Source organism: Talpa europaea, assembly GCF_964194135.1.
Source record: "Talpa europaea genome assembly, chromosome: 11".
In the NCBI taxonomy this organism is placed as follows: Eukaryota; Metazoa; Chordata; class Mammalia; order Eulipotyphla; family Talpidae; genus Talpa; species Talpa europaea.
The window spans coordinates 65,407,458-65,429,168 of NC_140078.1; the positions used below are offsets into that span (position 1 = coordinate 65,407,458).

Below are 21,711 nucleotides of genomic sequence, written 5' to 3' on the forward strand. Positions count from 1 at the left end.
GTCTTGCATGTATGTTTCACTATCAGAAGTAATTTAAGTAATTTTTTTCATCGAGATTTTAAAGATTTTTACACTATTCTCTAAACATGTGTTCCATTGCATTCAGGGATTTTATTTTATTTCATTTTTTTAAGATTTATTTATTTTTATACAAGAATTGGGGTACAGGCCAGATTTGCGGGAGGATGAGAGGATTCACCAGAGACAGAGCAGGGAACAGAAGAGGCAGATGGACGGACCGAAGTCCACTGTTGAGGGGAGCAGTGGGCGAGACAGGAGAGGTCTATCCCGCCATGTGGGTTTCTCCCTGGCCGGCCAGGAATCGAACTCATGCTTCAGTGGCTGCAGATTGCTTCATAGGTCACATCTTAACCCCTGCGCCACCAAGGAGGCCCTGCATTCAGGGATTTTAGCTGTAACAGTCTTCATTTTGTGCTCCTTATTTATCACAGATCTTCTATTCCTCTTTTATAGTAAGCAATTTTGTATGTTTTCAAATTCAATAAGTCTCAGAATTGACTAGATTAGCCAGATCATTGTCCTTACTAAATAGTTCTTTAAACTTTTTTTTTAAAGATTTATTTATTTATGCATAGAAGAACTGGGATACAGGCCAGAGGTGTGGGTGGTGAGAGGATTCACCAGAGATGGTGGGGAACAGAACAGGCAGATCGACTGAAATACACTGCTAAGGGGAGCATCAGGCAAGTCGGGAGAGGTCGGCTGAGCCATGTGGGTAACTCTAGTACATTTTAGTGTATTCTGCATTTCCTCCTATCATTTTGCAAAAGAGCAATTGCAGATGTTTGTTGTCAAGATCCTGGTTAATAAGGATTTTAGTAGTAGAATTTAATAATATGATTATTAATATACATCCGTATTACCAACATATGTGAGCTCATTTTTCCATTAACAGCAGTTTCACATTAGGAAAGTAAACTTATGTAAGGGGAATTTTTGCAAAATTTTAGGTCCAGCTATATTTGTAAAGTAAAGATGGATGTACTAGTAAAAGATAAGCCAGTACTTTTAGTTTCTGTACCTAAATATGTCTTAGGATAATTAATTTTTAGGTATATTTACCCAAAACTTAGAGATGACTTTTCTTTCTTTTTTCTTTAGAGTCTCCGCAGCATGTTGGCTCACTTGGGCATGATGCTGATTTGAGACAGCAGCAGCAGGATACCTCTAATTCCGGCACTACTGACATCCACAGGCTGTTTAATTGGCTGTCAGAAACACTAGCAAATGCACGTCATTCTGATGCGTCCCTGACAGACACAGTGAACAAAGCCTTAGGATTGACCTCTGATGAGGCCTACGAAGAACTGAGACAAAAGCATGACTTTGAGTTGAACTCCACCCTGGACAAAAAAGAGTATGAACAGTCTACTTGTGCAAAAATTGAAAACACACATTTTAAGGGTACTCAGAGCCCATTGTTAGATGTTGCTATATCATCTTTAAAGTATCCTGTTGCTGTTTCTATCAGTGAAGTAGGCAGTGACCACAAACTACATTTGAAAGAAGTAAGCAAGTCTGATTATTTTTTTGTGAATGTGTGGAAGGGAGGTGTGGTTGTACTTATGTGAGCTTTTTCCTTTTTTAAGAAAAAATAAAATACAGTAAATATATCTGTCTAGTATAGTATTTTTAAATGATTTCTTGTTACAGAGGTAGAGGGCCTCCCTGGTGGCCTAGAGATTAAGTCTAGGTGCTATCACTGCTGTGGCCTGAGTTTGATCCCCGTCCAGGGAGCTGACCCACATATGGCAGAGCAGACCCTCCTGTCTTTCCCAGTGCTCCCCTTAGCAGTGTATGTCAGTCAGACTCCTGCTCCACACTCTCTCTGTTTTGGGGGAGTCCTCTCACCTCAACCCGCACCTCTGGCTTACACCCCAGCTATTCTGCGGGCAAAAAATAAAGATAAAAGTAGACATGCTTTTAAGTTCAGAATTGTCCTTTTCTGGAGTTGACTGTGTATCATTTCATAATAAAATGGAATCCTCAAAACATTGGCTTTCTGATGGTAGTACAAGAACCCAAAAATGAGGCAAATGCAGTAACTGAGGTCACTCTACCATTGTTTAAACTACTTTTTATTCTTATGCAAATAGGAATGGAAATGGATGATCTTTAAGATTTCCTCTGAGGAAATCTGAGATTGTTAGCCTTGATTGACAGGGACATTCACTTTATTTGTGATATGTGTTTAGAGCACTGATATCTAGCTGAGAAGTATCTTTATCTCCCCCAGGAAGTGGTGTATATAACTGGGGAATAATACCAGGGTGGTACCATATTTGTAAAAGTGTATTTCTTACTTATTCTTTTCTCCATTTTTTCCTCTCCTATCTTCTCTTTTTTCTGAAGATTTATTTATTTATGCATATAAGAGCTGGGGTGTGGACCAGAGGTGGGGGGTCTGGGGCATAGAGAAAATTCACCAGAGATAGAGTGGGGAGCAGAACAGGCAGATTGACTGAAATACACTGCTAAGTGGTGTAGTAGGGGTGGTTAGCTACCTGGCCAGGGATCGAACTCATGCTGCAGTGGCTGTGGATAGCTTCACGATGCTGAGACTTAACCTCTTGCGCCACCAGGGAGGCCTCCTTCCCTGTCTTTTTTTTTTTAAAGATTATTTATGCATATAAAAACTGGGGTACAGGCCAGAGGTGTGGGGGCTGAATTCACCAGAGACAGAGCGGGGAACAGAACAGGCAGATCGACTGAAATACACTGCTGAGGGGAGGAGTGGGCGAGTCAGGAGAGGTCTGCTGCGCCATGTGGGTACCTCCCTGGCCGGGGATTGAACTCGTGCTGCAGTGGCTGTGGATAGCTTCATAGGTTGCATCTTAACCCCTTGCGCCACCATGGAGGCCCCCCTTCCCTGTATTTGAATAAAGTAATGTCATGCATATTCCCAGCCATTCTCCAAGTAATTTTTAGATATGTATTTATGGTGAAGATGATGGTAGGAAGCTCACTTAGGGGGAGATTTGTAATGGAGGCACTAAGAAGTTAACAACTGTTCATACATCCTATGTGATTAATGTTTTAAATCACATCAGTGGAACATGGGCCAAGCCAGCCCACTGCCTGTTGTAACTAAAGTGTTACTGAAACACAATGATGTCCGTGAGTTTAAGTATTGCTTATTGGCTGCTTTGGTGCTACAGTGGCAGAACTTGGTACCTGGCCTGGAAGCCTAGAAATAATATTTGCTTCTTCACCAAAATTGTTTACCAACCTTTAGTCTAAATCAGAATCAAATTATGTTTTGAGGAAGAAAATTGTTTTATTTTGAGATGTAACTATCATACTTTACCACTCTGGTTTTATGTACTTTCAATGTTTAAATTGAAATTTGTAAATTTGCTGTGGAAAAATAGTTGTTTATTTTTGACATTAAAATTAGTCACAATTTATTGAATATTAACTTTTAATTTTTAGGACCCAAATTTAATTAGTATGAATAATCTTGAAGATTGCAGTTTATGTCCCATTAATCCCATTGACTATGGATTCCATAGACAACCTAAGTCAGATGTTGAAGAGACTGAGATACACTGGAAACTGATTCCAATTACAGGTAAGAGCAAGTTAGGTTTGCTTTGTTTACTAACAGTCAGTTTCCTGAAGAACGCTTATCTCACTTGGTTCTGACATCTGAACTCTTATTTTGAGCAATGTAACTGTTCTTCAGTGGTTTTGCTGTTCTTGATCAGCATGAGTAAATATTTGAAAAAGAGTCTAATAGAAACAGGAATTTAAAGTGTACATACTCTCCTTATGGAGTATAGGATGCAGATTTCAAATGAAAATTGTTGGCTCGCAGAAATTGACTTTCTAACAAGGTAAGGTAGCTATACAGATGAAATGGTCTCTCGGGCAGCCAATTAAATGCTGTCATCTCAAATTAATAGAGTAAACTTGACTAAACCAGTGGTCATCTGAGGTTGTCATGTTGAGGTTCATTTTTCTAATACTGGATTTTCTTAGAGAAATTAAATCATTGTGGAGAATGACTTAAAATGATCAAATATCTTCAGAGTGCTTACTGAACCATAGGACAAGGATAGTTGAGCAAATGTTGAAAGGTCATTTTATAGTATTGTGATTTTTCTATGAAAACATGTCTACACACATACATCTTAAGACCCCAAGTTCTTAGTCATCTTTATTGTGTTGGCTAAGCATTTTTAAAAATATTTCCAGAAAACATCTTTACATTTGTTAGACAAAGAACAAACAAATTTTTGCTAAAAAAAAAAAAAAAAAAAAAGATAGACTGGCTTATGACTTAGAGCTACTGAGTGAATCTCAGAAGATGAGTTCCCATGGGCTTCAGCACCATTCTTTGCTTCGTATCTTACCAGAGAGGGCAAGAGCTCTGGAGGTGATGGTACAGAGGCAGCTGTTACCTATGATCTGGAGACATGGGGTTGAGTGAGAGCAAGAGAATAAGGAAGTAGCAGGTGGTTATCTTAACCTGTCTCATTTAAACACCTTCATTGTTAATGTTCAGAGCCATGTGGAGGCACATCTAGGTGTCGGCATTCCAGCATCACTTGAAAGCAACCTCCCGTTTCTAAATGACACTTTGGGATTATTTTAGGCAACAGAAAGAATATGCTTGCATTCATTAACATTTGGGGTTATTGGAAAGGGGGTTAATAGGTATCACCAATATCTGAAGAGTCTACGAGTCTAACAGATACTTTCCCTCAGGAGGAAATGGAAGAAGCCCGGAAGACCAGCTGGGGAAACATGGTGAGAAACAAGCACCAGGTGAGAAGGTTTGCTTTGCTTTTCCTTCCCAATGTGTCCTTCTTCAGAATTGCTACTTTGTATTTCTGGACCTTGTCAATAGGGCATCATTTTAAGCTCTGTTAATTACAGGGCATTTGGACAATATATTGTATTTAAATTATTGATTTTTATCAATTATTCTTATTCATAAAAGTCACTGAATATTCATATAGATTGTTTTCTTCACCTGGAATACCAGAATATTTTTCATAATCTATTTCTGCAGATTTATCTCATCAGAAATAGTCTTCCAGATTTCTTTTAAAATTAAAAAGATGTAGGGCTCCCCAGTGGCACAGGGGTAGGGGTTAAAGACTGCGCTGTCAAGCTGTTGCCAGCCACTACAGCACAAGTTCGATCCCCGGCCTGGGAGCTAGCCCACATGGCGCAGCAGACCTCTCCTGACTTGCCCACTGCTCCCCTCAGCAGTGTATTTCAGTACGCCTGTTCGGCTCCCTGCTCTGTCTCTGGTGAATCCTCTCACCCCCCACACCTCTGGCTTACACCCCAGTTCTTGTATGCATAAATAAATCTTTAAAAAAATTTTGAAAGGTGTAAAAAAAATTTAAAAAGGTGTGAGGGGAGAGGCCATTTATCTTTTAGGTATAATATTCCTAATTTTGAATTTTTTTTTTTTTTTTTTTTTTTAGAGGCATGCTTTATTTATTTGTTTGCTGGTTTGTTTGTTTGTTTATACATGCACTGGGTACAGTCAGAAGTGCGGGAGGGTGAGAGAATTCACCACAGCCAGAGCGGGGAGCAGAGCAGGCAGAAGGACCGAAGTACACTGCTGAGGGGAGCAGCGGGCGGCAGGAGAGGTCTGCACGCCATGTGGGACCCTCCTCCGCTGGCCGGGGAGCAGCCGGGGATCGAACCGGCACTGCAGAGGCCGCGCGCAGTCTCGCAACCCAGCGCTCAACCGCTGCGCCACCGGGGAGCTAATTTTGAATTTTTTGACCCAGTTCTTCTAACTGTAAAGCAAAATTCAGCAGATACTTCATTTTTAAGAAATCTACTTTTATTCGTTGGCTTTTCAGTAAGTTTAAATCCTTGAGGGGTGTAGTATCACGTAGAGTCTGTGTCCTATGGTCTTAGCAGGAAGGTTGCTTCAGAATTTGGTGCAAATTGCCAGTTTCCATGGGCACACATTACTTTCCCCAGAATACTCATTTTATTTGGTTTGTCACCAGAAGTCACTGTACTTCGCTTTGTATACTTGAGCACATCTCTTGCATAGACAGGATTCATTTTCATCTCAAGCATAAGTACCTTCAATTTTAAGAAAAGTTGTGTACTCCCTCTGGTTTTAGAGACCTGGCTTATAGCCAGCAAAAATGGTCATGGACCACAGCCTTCACCCAGCCATATTTTACTAGTCCCATTTCCAGCAGACCTCCAGAGAATAAAAAGATTAAGATAATTTCAGATTCCAGAAATATTTATAGATCTTACTGATTGGTTAGTTACAGTGGAGACGATTTCTTTTGTCTGAGCCACAGTGAATTCAACATCTCTGTAGATGGGCATAGGCATTATTTTCTTGGTTAGAGTTTGGTGCATGCTGGGTCTTTCATTTCAGTTTTGTTGTATCTTTTTCACAAATCTTGAAGGTTTTTTTTTTTTTTTGTAATTTGGAAGGAAGCTAAATGACACTAATAAACCTTTACAGTTATTCCCTTCTTTAGAGAATAAGAGAATGTGAGTTATAATAATTTTCTTCAAGAAAATATTCGTGCCTCCTGGGATAAGCTGTTTAAAACACACACACACACACACACACACACAGGAACAGCAGATACATGGCATAGGAAATCTTTAAGTCTGTGTGAATTTTTATATATGTATCCAACTTAAATGATCACCACTGAAATAAAAATGTAAACTATTTCCAGTATCCCATATCCTCCCGGTCAGTATTCTGCCTGCCTCCAGTAAGTAACCCAATAAGCTGACTTCTTTCACCGAAGATTAGTTCACCTGTCCTTGAATTTAACCTAAATGAAACCTATACATGTTTTGGGCTTTCACGCAACACTAGGTTTCATCATATTTTGCTGTCAGTAATTCATTCTTAGGAGTAGTAGGTATCTTTTTTATGCTTCTAAATGTCCCGTTTGCACCTAAAGTTCTTACTTAGGATACCATCTATGTAGCTTGTGACTGAAAGTATAGATGTCTGAATGATGCTAGTTTTAGGGAACTCACCATTCCTTTTTTCACTTAGAAGTCAAAGTACTGCTATGCTCAAGTGGAATCAGTTGAAAACAGGCACTATTATGGACGTTGATGTATATATTTTAAAAGTACTTGTATGTTTTAAAGTACATTATTTTAATATACTTGTTGTAAAGTACATTTTTTAACTAACAAAGTTGTCAGTCCTAAAGTCATATAGCGGAAATTTGTACAATATAAGATTAGGTGGTGATCATTTATATTTTAAAACAGATTTGGTTTAGAGTTTTTTCATACAGCAAATTTCCCTTATGGATAGTTCAAATTGTATTTCAGCTTACAAAAATTCCTGTTATCCATAACACTTAAGAAATGAGCTTATTGGTCTGAACCATAGTTATTGTTTTGAGAGCAAGTATTTTTTTTTTTAAATACGTAATTCAGAACTTTCAAAATTATAGGGTATCCTCCTCAATCATTTGTTTTATAAGATACAATTAAAATTTTTTACTAAAATCAGACATTAATGTACACAATTAAGTACATAAATAACTTGAAAAGGTGTTTTCCACCCCTAATCCTGACATTTAGTTTTCTCCTGTGATCAGCCTGTGTTACAAAGTTCTTACGTACATTTCCAGACATTTAATGTGTGTACTAAAAACCCCATGTTGTAGATTTAAGGAGGGCATTCAGTATTTCTGAGTAACATTTTGGAGCATGAATTTTCTGGTTTATCAGTTTCATGCAGTTGTAACTCTTACCTTGGCACATTGTCTATTTTGTGCCTTTCTTCTCTCTCCTACTATCAGACCTGCTATGGTTTTACCCTGCTGACAGGTGCCTATGCAGTAGTTAAAAGGGCAGTGATTTATGGTAACCACTGGGGTTGGTAGAGACATATCACAAGCTGACTCTGCTGAGGTTGTTTAAACCCTTAGAAAGGTGTGAGTATTTTTCCTTTAGAAAGGAAAAATCAAAACTTAATTTTGAATAGAGAGGAAATGTTGCTATACTGTGTACATCCTGGAGCTTGCAGTGTATATCAGTCAACCTCCTGTTCTGCACCCTACTCTGTCTCTGGTGAATTCTTTCAACCCCCACACCTCTGGCCCTTATCTCAGTTCTACACAAAAAATAATAAAACTTAACAAAATAAAAACTTAAAATAATAAAAACTGAAAAAATGTAAACCATTCCATTAAAAAAAAACATTGTGTTTGAATTGAATTTAGGATTTGTGTGGGGAGGGGATAAAGCATGATCTTATGGATTGAGCTAGTTGTCAAGAGTTAAACACTTACATTAGCATCATCTAGCTGAATGACCTTTTCATCTCAGATGGGGGTAGGGTAATAGCTGTCATGATTCCGCTTGGAATTATTTCTAAATAAAACAAAAATACATAGGAAAGCACTAGCAAAACTTACTGTTAATGCAGCTATGAAATGTCTTTTTCCTGTATTAGTGAGCTTTTTTCAAAAACCTTGATAAAGTCCCTAGCATTGTAGAAAAAAATCCACTGAGCAATCCCCCCTCCCCCCATATAGGAGAGCATATGAAAATCTGATATTAGATAAAGTTCATTATGCTAGATCCTGAATACAAATATTAAGTTGGCATCATTCTTCTAGCATTTCAGGTCGGTGTTCCTTCAGTTGACTTACACTGAAGGTTTTCATAATTAGAGGGTCTTATAGTAGACATGACTTGGCAAAGAATATGAGTGGAGCAAGGTGTTGCAACTGACCATCCTGATTAAAACATTTCTGTTAAAGTCAGCTATAAAGAGGTAGATACGCAGAAATAAATTGATTTGCTCTCTACTTATGCCAAATTGGTGCTTTGAATATTTCAAAAGAAATAACGAACTTGTTACTCCGGCTACTAAAATCCAGTGACCAGCCATAAAAGTCGGGCACATAGGAAATAAAGTTCACAGCATTATTTGACGCTTTCTTAATAAGTTTTGTGTTTTTAGATGTTATCTTTTTCAATTGCCTTTATAATGATGCACTCTTTCTATATAGGTATGAAATCACCAGAAGAACAACTGGTGTGTCTGCCACCACAGGAGGCCTTTCCTAACGACCCCCGGGTAATAAGTAGACAGAGAAGTTCTGATTACCAGTTTCCATCCTCTCCATTTACAGACACACTAAAGGGCACCACTGAGGATGATGTGTTGACAGGTCAGGTGGTGGCAGTGGAGGAGCAGTGTGTGCCAGCAGCAGAACCGCCTGCAGTGAGCGAAACCACAGAGAGGACAGTTTTAGGAGAGTATAATCTCTTTTCTAGGAAGATAGAAGAGATTTTGAAGCAAAAGAATGTTTCATATGTCAGTAAGATTTCTACACCTGTATTTTCAACACAAGAGAAGATGAAACGGCTCTCTGAGTTCATATATTCTAAGACTTCCAAAGCTGGTGTACAGGAGTTTGTAGATGGCTTGCATGAGAAACTAAATACTATTATTATCAAAGCATCAACTAAGGGTGGGAATCTGCCACCAGTCAGTCCTAATGATTCTGGCACTAAGATAGCATTGACTCCTCTGGCGAGGCATGTCCTACCGGTTTCTTCAAGTGACTTCAACCATAAACACTTCCTTGAGCCACTTTGTAGCGATACTTTGAAAGACACCATCTCTAATGAGCAACATTCCTCTTCGACTTTGGGTTTAACTGAAGAAGAATTGAACCAGCCACAGCATGTCACAGAGCTGATGGTGACTTCCGATCACACTGTACCTGGTGATAATGCACGGGAACCAGTAGAAAAGGAAACAACAAAATCGCCCAGTGATGTAAATATTTCTGCCCAACCAGCTCTTTCAAATTTTATAAGCCAGCTAGAACCTGAAGTATTTAACAGCTTGGTTAAAATCATGAAAGATGTCCAGAAAAATACTGTGAAATTTTACATTCATGAAGAAGAGGAGAGTGAGCTCTGTAAAGAAATAAAGGTAACTAAAATGAAAAGGTAATGCTACATAAAATTATCTTGAGTACGCTGTCTGTAACACTGAAGGTTTTGTATTTAAATGATCAGATATTTTTAATAATTTAATGCAGAATTAAAAGATCAGTAAACTCAACAAAGTTCAGAACCTAGGGTCTAAATATTTTAGAATTTAGAATCTACTTTACACTGTCTTTTAAAAATTTTTTATTGTTTTAAAAGATTTATGTATGCATACAAGAGCTGGGGTACAGGCCAGACATGCAGGGGGTGAGAGGATTCACCAGAGACAGAGTGGGGAACAGAACAGGCGAATTGACTGAAATACACTGCCGAGGGGAGCAGCAGGCGAGACAGGCAAAGTTTGCCTCGCCATGTGGGTTTCTCTCTGGCTGGCCAGAGATCGAACTCGTGCTGCAGAGGCTGTGGATTGCTTCATAGTGCGGTGCTTAACCCCTTGTGCCACCAGAAAAGCCCTGTATAGGTATTTGATTTTATAAAACAAATATATTTTATGTGTGTGTACAGGTATAGACATAGGTAACATTTGGACAAGAGATAAAATTATATTTGGAGCAATTAAAAGTTTAATATTACCAATTAGTGTTCCTTAAACTATGAAATTTTAATTCTATAATGGAATAGGTTTTATAATGGCCTTAGGTTTTAAAATAATTGGCCGCTCCCATTGATGGACTTTACTGACCATGCCTAGAGTCTACTTCTTTCGTTAGAAGTAGAAGGGACTATTATATAAGTGACTTAACACCAGTGTGGCCCAGAAACTCAAATGTTGCTGACATACCCTGAGCCTTTTGTCAGTTTGGGCACTACGGATGACAGCATGTTTCATGTTATGTTCCCATGAGAAAGTAGAATGGAGGGAGCGAAAGAGTCCTCAGTGTGTCTTCTCCACTAAATTCTCTGTGGTTCCTTGGAAGAATGAAACAAGACTTACTGGGTATCTTTGGTTGCATTTTTTGCCCTTTATGATTAAATTGTAGAGCTGCTCAGATTTTTTCTACCCCCAACATTATTTTTCCAAGCATAGCACTCTTGGGTTATAGATGCAGGTTGGTGTGGAGCTAGGTGAGAAAATAGGTTGGGCATTACTCCACTGTCCCCCTCCCCCTTTTATTCACTGATTGTAACACACGGGAAATGCATTTGTTAACAGAAAAAATGATGCTTCAGTTCATTTTGGCATAAAATTATTTGTTAATTACATAGGATAAGAAATCTGATGGGAAATCAGATTGGAACTGTATCAATATGCATTGGGAAATTTCCAGCAAAATTATTACAGTAGAATAAAATGCTACAACTAAAAATTTTAAGCTTCCTGAATATTTTTGCAATTTAATTTGTTCTTGAATGAGTTAGTTAAGCTCCTTAATGTAAAAGACATAGGAGAAATTACAAGCAGCCCTGAAATTTACCCAGAAACATCAGAAGTTAGAGCAAAACCAAAGAATGTAGAAGATGCTGCTTTAGTTCAGGGCTATGTGGAAAAACACTTTTTTGGGTGTGACACTTGTATTCAGCTGTTGAAAGCAGGAGACTGGTGGTTAAGCAAACGGGGTTTAGATTTATGGCTGTCATTAGCAGTGTCAATCTGGAAAATTAATCTCCTGTAATGAGGAATGTGATTTCTAGGATACTGTAGTTTGCTTCAGTGGGGGTTCCACCAGAAGGCAAAGAGTAAGGGAACTCCTCGTGTCCGTTCAAAGGTAATGCTAAGTCACCCGTATGGGACGTGTTAGATGGAAGAGTATTTTGTCTGAAGGTATACACTTGACAAACATGAGTGTATCTGTACACACTGAAGATCCCTATGAATGATTTGGGGTCTGTAGAGGAAGTAGTATGCAAGTAACATTGCTGCAGATAATCCTGGGCAAGCTCAGTGGAAAGTAAATGGGAGTGAGGTCGTAGTTAATAATTGGATTCTGAGTTGTACATAATAAGAAGTGGAGCTGTGTTTAGAACCCGGGCTAATTTATTCTTAAAATTCTTTGTTAGCCCATGGTGACGTTTACTTGACTTGGATTACATAGCATTGTAATATCATGGCCATTTAAGCACCTAACTTTATTTAGATTGTTCTATACAAAGATTGGATGATCTCTGAGGTCTTAGTATTCTAGTAGTTAGCTGTCAGCTTATCTTACATTTCCAGTGTTAAATGGATGTTTGCAAAAAAATCTTTTTAATGTTGATTTATGTTTTTTTCCCCTTTCACAGGAGTATCTTATCAAATTAGGCAATACAGAATGTCATCCAGAACAGTTTTTGGAAAGAAGATCAAACTTAGATAAACTATTGATTATTATTCAAAACGAAGACATTGCAGGTTTCATCCACAAGGTAGACTACTAAGTCAAACCCACTCCCTTATTTTGAAATCTTACTGTCTTTGGGATATTTTAAATATCCTCATTTTAAAGGAAATAAACTTTGAAGTTGGGAGTTTTAAGTCTTATGTGACCCATCCAAGTCTTTTTTTTTTTTTTTAAATCGCAGTACATTATATCACTCAAATAGTCAAGAATGATTCCTTGAATGCCAGTGTGTCTGGCTGAATATTTATTTTGTTCTCATCTTCATTTGTATGTCCCAAATAGGCACAACCTCTTTGTGTACCCCTATGTGAAGGCTGTCCTTTTCCCCTGGATTTGGAAGTGCCCATCCAATCTTACGGAGTCTATCTCAAGCTCTCCTACCTTTTGAAGACTTTCTTGACTGTTTCAATACATAGGCTGTTCCCCTTGTCTGAATTTGACTGTACTTAGGATCAGACTGATTTCTCCGTTCTGTGTTTCCAGATCTTTTCCATAGTATTCTGTTCATGACAGGTGCTGGTGAATTAACAGTGGTTTATATATTTGTAAATAATGTTGGGAATATTTTGTGTTTGGCTTTCCAGCAGCTACACGCCAGTAGAACCATAGTGTATGTTGTCAGATTTCTAATCTAAGTTACTTTACACTTGGGTCTGTCGGCTTAATCTTTCATATGTCCTTCTGTTTTTATTTGGTTTTTAAATAGGTACCTGGCTTGGTGACTTTAAAGAAGCTCCCCTGTGTTAGTTTTGCTGGTGTGGATAGCCTGGATGATGTTAAAAATCATACATACAATGAATTGTTTGTATCTGGAGGTTTTATTGTGTCTGATGAATCCATTCTAAATCCAGATGTTTATACAATTGGTAAGATTTTTGTACTCTTGGACAAGTCTCCTCACTAATGATTCACTCATACTTGTTTTGTCTATTCTGCCACTCAAAAATAACTAGTATAGTTCCATCAGTTTCTTGAGCTTTTATTATCTCATTCTGTCATCCATACTCTTTAGTCTGATATAAAGCAAGGCTCTATTTCCTGTGTTTGGATTGGATCAACATCTGGTTTTTGTCAACATGTTCATTTGTTTGTGTGGATGTTATGTTCTTAGATCTAAATATCAACAAACACTTGTTCCATAATTCAGTTGTGGAGTGGCATTTATTAAATTTTATGACATTTATTGTTTTTATAACAGAGAGCCTTAAAAATTTTTTGACATTCCTTGAAGAACTTAGTACTCCAGAAGGAAAATGGCAATGGAAAGTCCATTGTAAATTTCAAAAAAAACTAAAGGAACTGGGCAGGTAAGATTGGAAAAATAATTATACAATGTTTGTTGATTTTAACATGTTCCCAAAATTTCTATTTTTTTATTGATAGATTATGGATGCTGCCCAGTTTTCACAGGTATCCTTAGCTATCTGGAAGGAAATGTATATTGTAAATTATTGTAGCCTGTTTAAAAGTGGTATTTTTGTTCAGATAGAAACTTGAAGTTCTCTGTATGTATTTAGGTAAAATCTGTTTCCTCCACTAACACAACATTACCAAGACAAGGATTAACCTCGACATGGTGAGGGGGTTTGTGACTAAGGTATTCGTTTATATCATTAGGTGATTTTTCTGTTGTGTCCAGAAGTCACTTCCGAAGATGTGATACTTGGAACACTAGGCACTTGATTCTCCATATACAGAACGTAATTGGATGAGTTTGAGATACTGTATTTAAGGCTCTCAGAAACTGTTTAGGAATTGTTTTTTTTTTTTTTTTTTAAATTGTGTGAACCAGTGTTTTTTATTGCTTAATTCTTCTCATTATGATAACCTGATGTTATTACCACTGCAGGGTACAGCCACCAGATCACCATAGTCCATCACTGAGTCCTTTGTGCTTTCCTTCCCTCTTTTCCTACTCGTAATCCTTTTGGATCCTTTAGTTTTATATTCAGTTTTCAAGAGTTAGTTTTTAAGGTTTTCTTTCTCTGGTTCTTAGATTGGTTTCTCTTTATTCCACATATAGAATACCATCCAGTATTTCTCTTTCTGACTTATTTTACTTCAGCATTGTCTCTTCTGACTCAATCCATGTTGCTGCAAATTAATATTTCATTGCATATATGTGTATATATATATATGTACACACACAACACATTTATCTACTCTTCTGTTTGGGGACTTTTAGGTTGTTTTCATATCTTGGCCATTGTGTCTCTGTGTGTATATATATGTGTGTGTGTGTATATATATATAGTACCACAAGCTCATAGGGGTGCAATTTTCCTTTCAAATTAGTGTTTTTGTGTTTTTTAGGTAGATACTTAGGAATGGAATTGCTGGCTCATATGGTAGATCTATCATTAGTCTTTTACGAGACCTCTACACTGTTTTCCATAGGGTTTGGACCAGTCTACTTTCCCACTAGCAACCAGCATTTCTTCAAAGTTAGATCTTGACACTTTTTTTCTTCCTTACAGTAGCCAGTAATTTATTGAATTTTGTTGTGCCCTGAGGTATAGAAATAGCTTATAGCCATGTATTTTTTTTTTGGTCCCTTTTCATGCATTTCGCTAAAGTCATGAGTTAGTATAGCCTAAAGAGAACTGGTTTTGTTATTTACTAAATAAAATGGGTAGTTGAGGTGTTAGACTAAACTGAATAGTAGGTGGCCATCATCAGGGGTTGCATCCAGAAAATATAAACCCTGCCATTTATATGTAAGCTGCACAATCCCCATACTCCCTCTCAAGAAGCAATCCTGCATCATCAGGCTGTGAGCTAAGCAGTGCAGTTGTCATCACTTGTCCCAGTTGACAAATTAGGGTTTTAATTTGAAGCAAAAACCTCCATACTAAATTTCAGAAATGCACATCTACATACCAACCTACTTATTTTCACAGATTGAATGCTAAAGCACTAAGTCTGCTGACGCTTTTGAATGTCTATCAAAAGAAACATCTAGTTGAAATTCTGTCCTACCACAACTGTGACTCACAAACTAGAAATGCTCCAGAATTGGACTGCCTTATCAGACTGCAGGCTCAGAACATACAGCAGAGACACATAGTCTTTTTAACAGGTAAAGAGTGAACTGTTAACCTTTCTACTCTGACTATAGGAATGTGGATGAAGGGATTTTATGGGGCTGTGGTGTGGCTGTTAGGCCCTGATTCTGATAATATGGAGGAATGTATTTTTGTTAGGGCCAGGCAAGGCATCATATATTTTTTTTTTAATATTTTATACTCAACTTTTATAATTTAGAAAAGAATATCAAGACGCTTTCAAGTTATACAGATAATGGAATTGTCGTTGCAACTGCAGAAGACTTTATGCAAGACTTTAAAAATCTTGTGGGCTATCACAACTCACTCACAGAGGAAAACCCTCCACTGCTTGGTGCTAATGAGAATCTTGAGTCACAGTCAGGTAACTTTTCAGTAGTTCTTACTTTCTTTAAGGCAGAGAGAAAAAGAAATGGTTTTAATCTGTTACCAGATAAATGTCATTTTGAAACTACTCACCTCAGTGTAAAATAGCTTCAGGGGCAAGTATGTCATGGTGTTTATTGTTCATAGCTTGCACAAAATTACTCATTTTTATACTGTATAATCAATACAAGTTACAATATATTGCATATTATAGAGTAGGCATCTTCTCCCTCAGTATGAAAAGTGTATTACTCTATTGTTAGCAAAGGGGTTACTGTGTTTTTCAAAAGAATGACACCTGATATGGGGATATAACTTTGGGTTACTAGATCTCCCCAGGAATATAAAGCACTTTAATTACACAGTAGCAGGGAGAGCCGTAACTTCAGTCATCCATGTATAAGATGGCCTCTGCTTTGGTTCCATGTTTTGCCTAAGTGAAGGATGTACTTTTGTTTCTCTTGTAAAGCAGAGCTGACCAAACATTTGATAGTTAAGTAGTAATCCAGTGAAGCCAGATGTCAAAATTTTTATTTTATATTTGTCTTGTCAAATACTGAATTACCGTATAACTTTAGATGCTGTATTGACATTAACCCCTTTGGAGCTGGGAGTTGGGATTTCCCAACATTAAACGTGAACACATTTCGCAGAAGCTTTTAGCATCGGATTATCTGGACATTCACACCTAGTGTGAGTGTTGTGACTAAGTGAACTTGTGGCAGAAGACCAAGCTTTAAGGGATTGTGGACTTGCAGACCCTGACGCATTATATTGTGTGAGTAGTGTATAATTTTAAAACTTAAACAAATTGTGTATTTCAATAGAGGAGGACTTTTTGTTTTTTAAATGTAGCTCTTTTAGAAAACGATGGAAAGGATGAAGAGGATATGTCTCTGGATTCAGGGGATGAAATCTCACATATAGAAGTATGCAGCAATTTTCATTCAGAAATATTGGCGAAAGAGACCAAAGGATCACGTGGAACAGATCAAAAAAAGAATATTCAAATTGAATTGCAATCGTCTCTTGACGTGCAAAAAAGTTTATTAGAAGATAAGACTTATCAAATTGATTTTGAAGAGAGAGCTTCTATCGATAAAGTATGCTCTGGAGGAGAGAACAGCAGTTCATCTGAACAAGATTCATATAGCAACTTTCAGGTTTATCACAGTCAGTTAAATATGTCCCACCAGTTTAGTCATTTTAATGTTCTCACTCATCAGACATTTCTGAGGACACCATATGCCCTTTCATCAAGTCAGTGTCAAGAAAGTGAAAATTACTTTGTATCTGCTTATACTCAAAGCTTGGATAGAGAGAAATCTCCATCTCCCTTAAGTTGGGGGAAAAGTGGTTCTTCCAGGCCATATTCAAAAGAGAAATAACTTTTTTTTGAAATAGGTTATGGACTTTTTTCTGTTTCTTAAACGTGAATTAACAATTTATATTTCATTCTTTAAACAAAAAGGTTTCTTGTCCTTGTTTTTTTCCTCTTTATTTAAATCATGATAGCCTGTAACAGTTGAAGCATCTGAAAATTGAAATAAATATATATATATTTTTAACATATATTGTACTTGAATTATCTCATGTTGGCACTTTGAAGTTCTACATTTATATGCCACCTGCACTTAGGCTGCAGACGGAAGCCTGTTTTTTAGATATAGGTCTAGATATTTGCAAAAGGGTAATACATAGCAATGGCTTTTTTCCTTCCTATGTTGGGTAGTAACTACTTTTGCTGAAATGACTATCAACTATTGTATTTTTGATTTACACTTTTGTAGTGTTTTTATACAGGTATAAGACAGCAATGTTTGGTACCTCAAGAGTTACCTAACAGTGCTATTTCATTTAGATGATAAATGTATATAGACCGTAATGCCAACCAGCATTATTTTTTATCCTCTTAGCATTAACCATGTAAAAATTACCTGTTGCTGAAATTTTGGTCAACCTTTTATTTGAAAGCGTTTGATAATTATGATTTCTGACAACTTGGGACAAAGTGAGTATTTGTGACGGTCGTAAGCACTTAAATGTCAATGTGTTATGTACTAAAACAAAATTCACAGAACATTCAGATAACTGACTTGTAAACGAAAACTGCGCTAAAGTTAGAGAATAGGAATTTTCACATAAGCCTATGGGTTACAAGTTGGGATGTGTAAATAAAGTTAGACTTGTGGCGCTTAAAAGGGACCTGGAAGAGTTCTACCCTTTCAAATGTTTTTATGGAACAAAAAAACATTATGTATTTTAATTTATAAGCTTCATAAAAAGTGAAAGAATGTTGTCTGTTAACAGGGCAAAAAGTCCAGACTGAAAGGTAAGTAGAATGTGTTTTTTCAACTAAGCCTTTACAAAACTGATTTATTATAAATATACAAAAAAAAAGTTTTACCACATAATGTACAAGTTTTGAATAAGAAATCTAGCCTGTCTGAAATATAAAGTTAAGCAACAAGCACACTTTATAATTTGGAAGACAAATGTGAACGATTTGATTTTCTACATTGAAAATGAAGGACTAAAATTCTCCTCTTGATTTGCAGCTAAAGGCATGAGGTTAGTTTCCAACTCTCTCTGCTTCTGGAGAAGGCCCTGAAATCATATTGATATGTTTAGTAATCTTCAACAAACTTGCAAATTATTCCCCTTTCACATTCCTGTCTTGTTTTTTAAAGATATACTTGCTCACAGCTTAAAATGTATGTTGTTGAATTTAATCACGCACAACTTTGCATATTCACCAATTGGGATGACTTTTCTTAAAGCCAACTCCCTATGTGGGGTTGAGAACCCCCTTTTCCCTGCACCCTAAATGCTGTGACAAACACGGGGAGTTATATTTTTTCAAAACTAAAGTGGAGTTGGCAAATAAGAGCACAGTGAAAGAAAAATACCTGTAGGATCAATTTTCAAGCCATTTTTTTTTTCCTCAAGCCAGGCAATTGGCAAAAAAAAGTTAGAGCCTTAAAATAGGAAATGTTTACCTCAGCAAATCACAATAATTGGTCTGGGAAGGTTATAAATTTACAGTGAATTATTCTCTGGGACTTGCGTCAATGTTTTGTTTCACACACTGCCATTTTTTTTTTTAAACCATGAACTGCTTTTAGTGAGAACTTATTAAAGCATAATTGTGTATTTTTCTGCCCATTTTTAGGGCGTTATTGATCATGTATGTGATTTTCGTTCAATAAAATTGTCTAAATATTTGATCTGTGTCATGCTTTTCACACTGGAAAAGTCGTTTTATTTCTATTGAATAGATACAAGTTTTTAAGCATCACATAAATCATGTAAAGAACTTAAGGCACTAACTCAGCCTCTACTAGCCATATATGAATAAGCACATCCACACTTGTGGAAAATCTCATACCTGTCTCAATTCTGATAGCCCTCTAAGGATTGCTTGCTGTCGATCTCTGTTTTTCACCAAGTTGGGATTAAGCAGCGGGTCTCTGACACGGTCAAATAGCTGTCTTTCGTGGTCACAGTCTGAAATGAAAATGACAAAAGTCTAATGTGATTTTTTTTAAAGACTTATTTATTTATGCACACAAGAACTGGGGTATAGACCAGAGGTGGGTGTGTGTGGGGGGAGGCTAAGAGGATTCATCAGAGACAGAGCGGGCAAGGCAGGAGAGGTCTGCTACTCCCTGGCCAGGGATCAAACTCGTGCTCGCTATGGATAATAGCTGCATAGGTTGTGTCTTAACCCCTTGTGCCACCAGGGAGGCCCCTATCTAGCCTATGTGCTACAATTCATTAAACTTCCTCCCTGGGGAGAGTAAACTTTGTACTTACCCTTGTTGTGATGCTTTCTAGAATTGGGGACAGGAATACTAATAATCTGAATTCAGGATGGAGGGGTACTTATATTGACTTACCATGTGGATTTTGGTACTGAAGATCCTGGGATGAAGGCCTAGACAATGGTGCATCTGGATCAAGGTAATAGATCTCATTGGTTCGGACATAGGGAATAAAATGGGATGATTCGGAAAGCCCAGATAATTCTGTTTGACTATCTCCTGAAATTAGATTCTCTCCTTCACAACAGTTTTTCTGAGTTTGTTGTATTCTGTTTTTCACTGCTGGAAGTGGTGGTGACTGGGGCCTGTAGTTTTCCCAAAAAACAATCAGGGATTAGCTTCAATACAGGGTTTTAAGCATATTTAGTTTTTAATCACATTTGAACTTATGCTAAAATGCATCTGTAACAATTCCTTTTCCTAACAAAATACTGGATCCCAATGTTTCTTTTTATATATAAAAAGAAAATACTGAACTAGACAACTCTATACCAGCTTGTTCAAGCAGACAGTTGAAACATTCGATTCTCCCATAGGAGATAGGGCTCTCAAACCCCTACCAGCTATTTCTTCTCCTTCAGCCTAAGTAAAATGTCTAGTCCACCGTTGAAGGAGCTGGAAAAATCAAAACGGTTGAGCTACATCTGGATATAACAAAACACCACATTTCTGCCTAGGGTGCTTAAGTCCAGTCCAACTTGGGCCTTTAAACCTGCAAGTTATTGTTACCGTCTTCATATACATATATGCTTGGTCTCACCTAGTGTTTGAACAAATACTTTGTACCACGTACCTTTCCTTGCTGAACGAATTGGTATTCACAGCCTCTTCTTCCTGAAAGATTGATTGATAAATATGGAAAGGAATAATGATTTCCATATGTCCCCACATTTGTAGTGGCAACACTGAAATATCTAAGGATATTTGAGTATAGTGAGTAATGGGACAAAGACATTTTCACAGAGAGAACCCCTCTAATTCCTAATCTTGTAAGTTATTCTCCATATAGATAATAAATGAGTTTTGACTGGGAATTTGGGAAGCAGCAGTCATCATTACAGGATTTAAGCATTACTTTTTCTGCAAAGGACCTGATGGTGAATGGTTTTCGCTTTGTGGGCCGGCCATACAGTTTTTAACCCAACTACTATGAACAACTCTGCTATTGTACTGCAAAGCCAGCAGTAGATAGTATATGAGGATGTGTCTTATTAAAAGCATGCATAGAGGGAATTGTGTTTTTAATCTAGAGACAAATGATTTAAAATACATTTTTAAAGACAGAATGTTACCTTTTTTACTAGTTGCCACCTGAACTTTGACTCACTGTCTTGAGGTAAGTGAAGAACTTCTGGTGAAGTGCCTCTATTTTGAGAAAGGTGTCCGGGATTGTTTCTTTCTAACAAATGAAGCAGTTCCATTTGCCGCCTTACTTTTTTTTCTTCTCTCTCCTTTTGCAGCTGTTTGGGGTACTTTTCTGATGCTGGAATATACCTTTTGAGTGGTTTGTTTATATTCCATTCAGGTCGTTTAGAACATTTCTTCATATGTTTCATTTGTTTCTCTGTTCTTGTGAACGGATCATAATACTGGTCATTATACCAACTATTCTCTTTTTCTAAGTTGGCTCCTTTATCTTGACTTATTAGCTCTTGCTTGTTTTTTTTTGCATTAAGCTGCTCATTAAAATCTGCAGGTATTTCTGGAGATGAACAATATATAATGTCCTTCTGTAGTAATGATCCACAGTGTGATTCTGCATTGGTGAATATTCCTATATTTAAATCATCTTGAAAAAAAAAAGTTTAGATGATTTTTTAAAAATTGTGGTAAAATATAACAACTTAGCCATTGAAGCCATTTTTTCAGGGCCATTAGTTTTATTTTGACATTGCTACCCACCGAACAACTCCTTTTCTCCTTCCTCCAGTCCCTGGAAACTACCATTTTACTTTCTGTAAGTTGAGTCATATAGTATTTACCATTTATGACTTCCTTATTTTGCTTTCCTCAAAGTTCATTCATCTTATTGCCACAAATTCCTTTTTAAGGTTGAACTATTGATTACCCCCGTGTCTGTGTGTATGCTACATTTTATGTAACTATAGAAGGACACTGGGGTTGCTTCCACCTTTTGGCTACTGTGAATCATGCTGCTGTCAACAC

At 37.2% G+C, this 21,711-nt stretch overlaps 2 protein-coding genes across 11 annotated transcripts in view; one reads left to right on the top strand and one right to left on the bottom strand.

Moving 5' to 3' along the window:
* Window positions 1-17,109, top strand: part of TASOR (transcription activation suppressor) — a gene marked incomplete at both ends in the record, with an annotated part of 47,597 nt that extends 30,488 nt beyond the window's left edge. For 2 of the 10 annotated variants that reach the window (XM_084247380.1, XM_084247379.1), the window contains 10 exons: window positions 1,123-1,529; window positions 3,454-3,592; window positions 4,732-4,791; window positions 9,141-9,952; window positions 12,193-12,315; window positions 12,997-13,156; window positions 13,489-13,597; window positions 15,191-15,369; window positions 15,555-15,719; window positions 16,577-17,109. In XM_084247380.1, the coding sequence (XP_084103506.1) occupies window positions 1,123-1,529; window positions 3,454-3,592; window positions 4,732-4,791; window positions 9,141-9,952; window positions 12,193-12,315; window positions 12,997-13,156; window positions 13,489-13,597; window positions 15,191-15,369; window positions 15,555-15,719; window positions 16,577-17,109 (2,687 nt within the window). Of the gene's footprint in view, window positions 1-1,122; window positions 1,530-3,453; window positions 3,593-4,731; window positions 4,792-9,017; window positions 9,953-12,192; window positions 12,316-12,996; window positions 13,157-13,488; window positions 13,598-15,190; window positions 15,370-15,554; window positions 15,720-16,299; window positions 16,356-16,576 lie in introns of those variants that run through there. The other 8 variants (XM_084247385.1, XM_084247378.1, XM_084247382.1 and 5 more) reach the window with 8 other exon arrangements.
* Window positions 17,110-18,235: 1,126 nt separating this feature from the next.
* CCDC66 (coiled-coil domain containing 66) overlaps window positions 18,236-21,711 on the bottom strand; it is a gene marked incomplete at both ends in the record, with an annotated part of 40,135 nt that continues 36,659 nt past the window's right edge. The window contains 5 exon segments of the mRNA XM_084247750.1: window positions 18,236-18,328; window positions 19,110-19,228; window positions 19,621-19,850; window positions 20,339-20,379; window positions 20,838-21,334. Of these exon segments, the coding sequence (XP_084103876.1) occupies window positions 18,236-18,328; window positions 19,110-19,228; window positions 19,621-19,850; window positions 20,339-20,379; window positions 20,838-21,334 (980 nt within the window).